General features: G+C 37.1%; 1 protein-coding gene across 1 annotated transcript; it reads left to right on the top strand.

Annotated features, from left to right (window-relative positions):
* Nucleotides 1–515: 515 nt before the first annotated feature.
* LOC135766105 (motor neuron and pancreas homeobox protein 1-like) lies at nt 516–2,564 on the top strand (the record flags this gene model as incomplete). Its single annotated transcript, XM_065275900.2, has 2 exons — nt 516–1,608; nt 2,416–2,564. Coding segments are annotated over exons 1-2 (627 nt in total), but the record flags the coding sequence as incomplete, so codon positions are not given.
* Nucleotides 2,565–2,572: the final 8 nt, after the last annotated feature.

Below are 2,572 nucleotides of genomic sequence, written 5' to 3'. Positions count from 1 at the left end.
TTCTCTCTCTGACCCCTTTCTCCATTAGCTTAAAGAGGCTTATAAGAGGAAAGGCCACAAAACGGGACACAGACATTCCATATCTACATCCTTCCATGTGCCTATAGCTGAGTGAAGAATCATACGTTCGTTGAAGATTACATCGAAAAACATTTAATGTAGCACAGGTCTATCGTTTGATATAATGTAGCCCTATTTTCCCATCGAATATTTTCGTCAAGGTAATCACAAAATAATAATTTTGCCCATGCATTTAATTTTAACTCGTTCAACAATGCTATCCATGCAAATCCGGTGAAATATATGAATATATATCCTAGCCTAGTTTAAAATTTCGTAATTAGCTATTTAAAATAATTCCTGCATGTTAAGCTGTAATTTTAAAATCATCAATCATAACCTTGTTGTCTGAGGAAAATTTTTAATTTACACATTTAAAATGGATTATATGGTGCTTAATTTATATGATAATAAAATTAATATTCAAAGAGCCATGCGTTATATTTTTTGCTCGGATTCTAAAAAAAATATCAGATCATTGAAAAAATAATTGAAGTTTGGCAGTCGGTCGCTATCGCGCATAATTATTGTGCAAGTATATCTTTAAAACTATCATTGTTAAAATGTCATAAAAATATAATAAAAACAATATAACTCAGTCATCTTTGTTTATACAGATGCTTCGCATGTTGACAACAAATAAAAAGTAATAACTATAAACCAGTTTGTTGGGATCATATGCGTTAATTGTTGAAATTCATTAATGAGAACACATTCCTTCAGGATATCTACACTGCAGTTTTCTACCATTCAATTTAGCTACTTAAATTACTGGTATGATCTGTAAAACATTTTAAGAAAATTAGTTATGTTTGAGCTATTTGTTTTTGGTACAATTTCAACTTCAACAGAATTTTAATTCTTATTCCAAGCGCCGAATCCCTGTCCAATAGGATGTTCACAAGGATGACGTAAACGCCCAATCCACACCCTCTCAGGCAGCAGTTGACAAGTGGACTTCTGGCTTGCACACCTTCCCAAGATCATAACTTTAAACAGAGGAGCGGTGACACTCGTGAGAGCTTTTTAAGTTTCGAACAACGCGTTAATCTGTTTGTGAGGTGGGCCAGATGGAGAAATCTAAAAACTTTTGCATCGACGCGCTTCTTGCTGTTGATCGACCAAAAGTGCAGACCTCACCGCTGGCGCTGGTCACTTCCCTGCCCACCTCTTCCGAAAGTGTCCAGGCATCGGAGTTGAACGCAAACTCCGAAGCCCTGCGGACCGAGACTCCGTCACCCCCCAGGATATCATGCGGCTTGATCCCTAAACCGGGTTTCTTGAACACTCCACACTCAGGCATGGTCGGACTACACCCTCAGAGCAGCACCGGGATTCCTCCTCAGACTTTATATGGCCATCCAATGTACACTTATTCAGCCGCAGCACTGGGTCAGCACCCTGCCCTGTCTTATTCCTATCCGCACGGGTCACATCACCATCACCCGAATGACCCGCTTAAACTCACCGCCAGCTCCTTTCAGCTCGATCACTGGCTAAGAGTGTCAACTGCGGGAATGATGCTTCCAAAAATGGGAGATTTTGGTGGTAAGTTATTCTTAAAAGTACAATAATATGAACGTAAATTTGGCACCAAATTTATAACATTATTTATGCGGTTTGTTTATCAATTTTTATAGGCCTAAATTTTCTTTTCATGATTATTTTATATATTTATTAGTTGTTGTTTATTTATTTTCACTACATAGTCTGAATCATTATACTTTCAAGATTTAATTTCGTGCATCTGTTAAGTGTAATGCATCACATTTAAAACATGCGTTTGCAATGTCAGTGAAGTAGTTGTTTCACACTAAGACAGAACGAACTCTCTCTCTTTCAAAGAGGAACTACAGTAAAATGAACAGATAATGGACAGAGGGAAAGTGGCGCACGAGTGTGAAAACCCCAGCCTGCCAACTGTGTACACTGCAGACACTGCCTCTCTGTTTCGCTGCTCGTCTGCAGATTTTCTCAAACCTCTTCCAAACAAATCAGATAGGGTGGAAATGTTACCAGATGTACTAACAATGCAATGGCACATAGAACCTATGTGTGATTCGGAATCGGTGTTTAAAAATGAGAGCTTTCAACATTTTTGAAAGGAAAAATAAGCATTTATTTTTCTTATATAATACACATTATTTAAAATTCTTTGTGACTGCTGCATGCGGTAATATAAAGTGTAATTCAACTGGTGGACATTCATCAAAAAGCTAAATCTACCAAATGACGGCCCAAAGTTTATGGCAGAGTAATAAACAGACGCTATTTTTTTCCAGTGTTGTATAACATATAATATTTTTTAAATAGGAATTTATTTTTTATTAAATGTATATATTTTATATTCTGCAGGTCAGGCACAGTCAAATTTACTGGGAAAGTGCAGAAGACCAAGAACGGCGTTCACAAGCCAACAGCTCCTTGAACTTGAGCATCAGTTTAAATTGAATAAATATCTATCCAGACCCAAACGCTTTGAAGTGGCCACATCATTAATGTTAACAGAAAC

The sequence above is a fragment of the Paramisgurnus dabryanus genome, unplaced genomic scaffold, assembly GCF_030506205.2.
Source record: "Paramisgurnus dabryanus unplaced genomic scaffold, PD_genome_1.1 h2tg000311l_1_33298__unclustered, whole genome shotgun sequence".
Classification (NCBI taxonomy): Eukaryota; Metazoa; Chordata; class Actinopteri; order Cypriniformes; family Cobitidae; genus Paramisgurnus; species Paramisgurnus dabryanus.
Note: the sequence above shows the minus strand (reverse complement) of the source record. Positions and strands in the feature narration are given on the sequence as shown.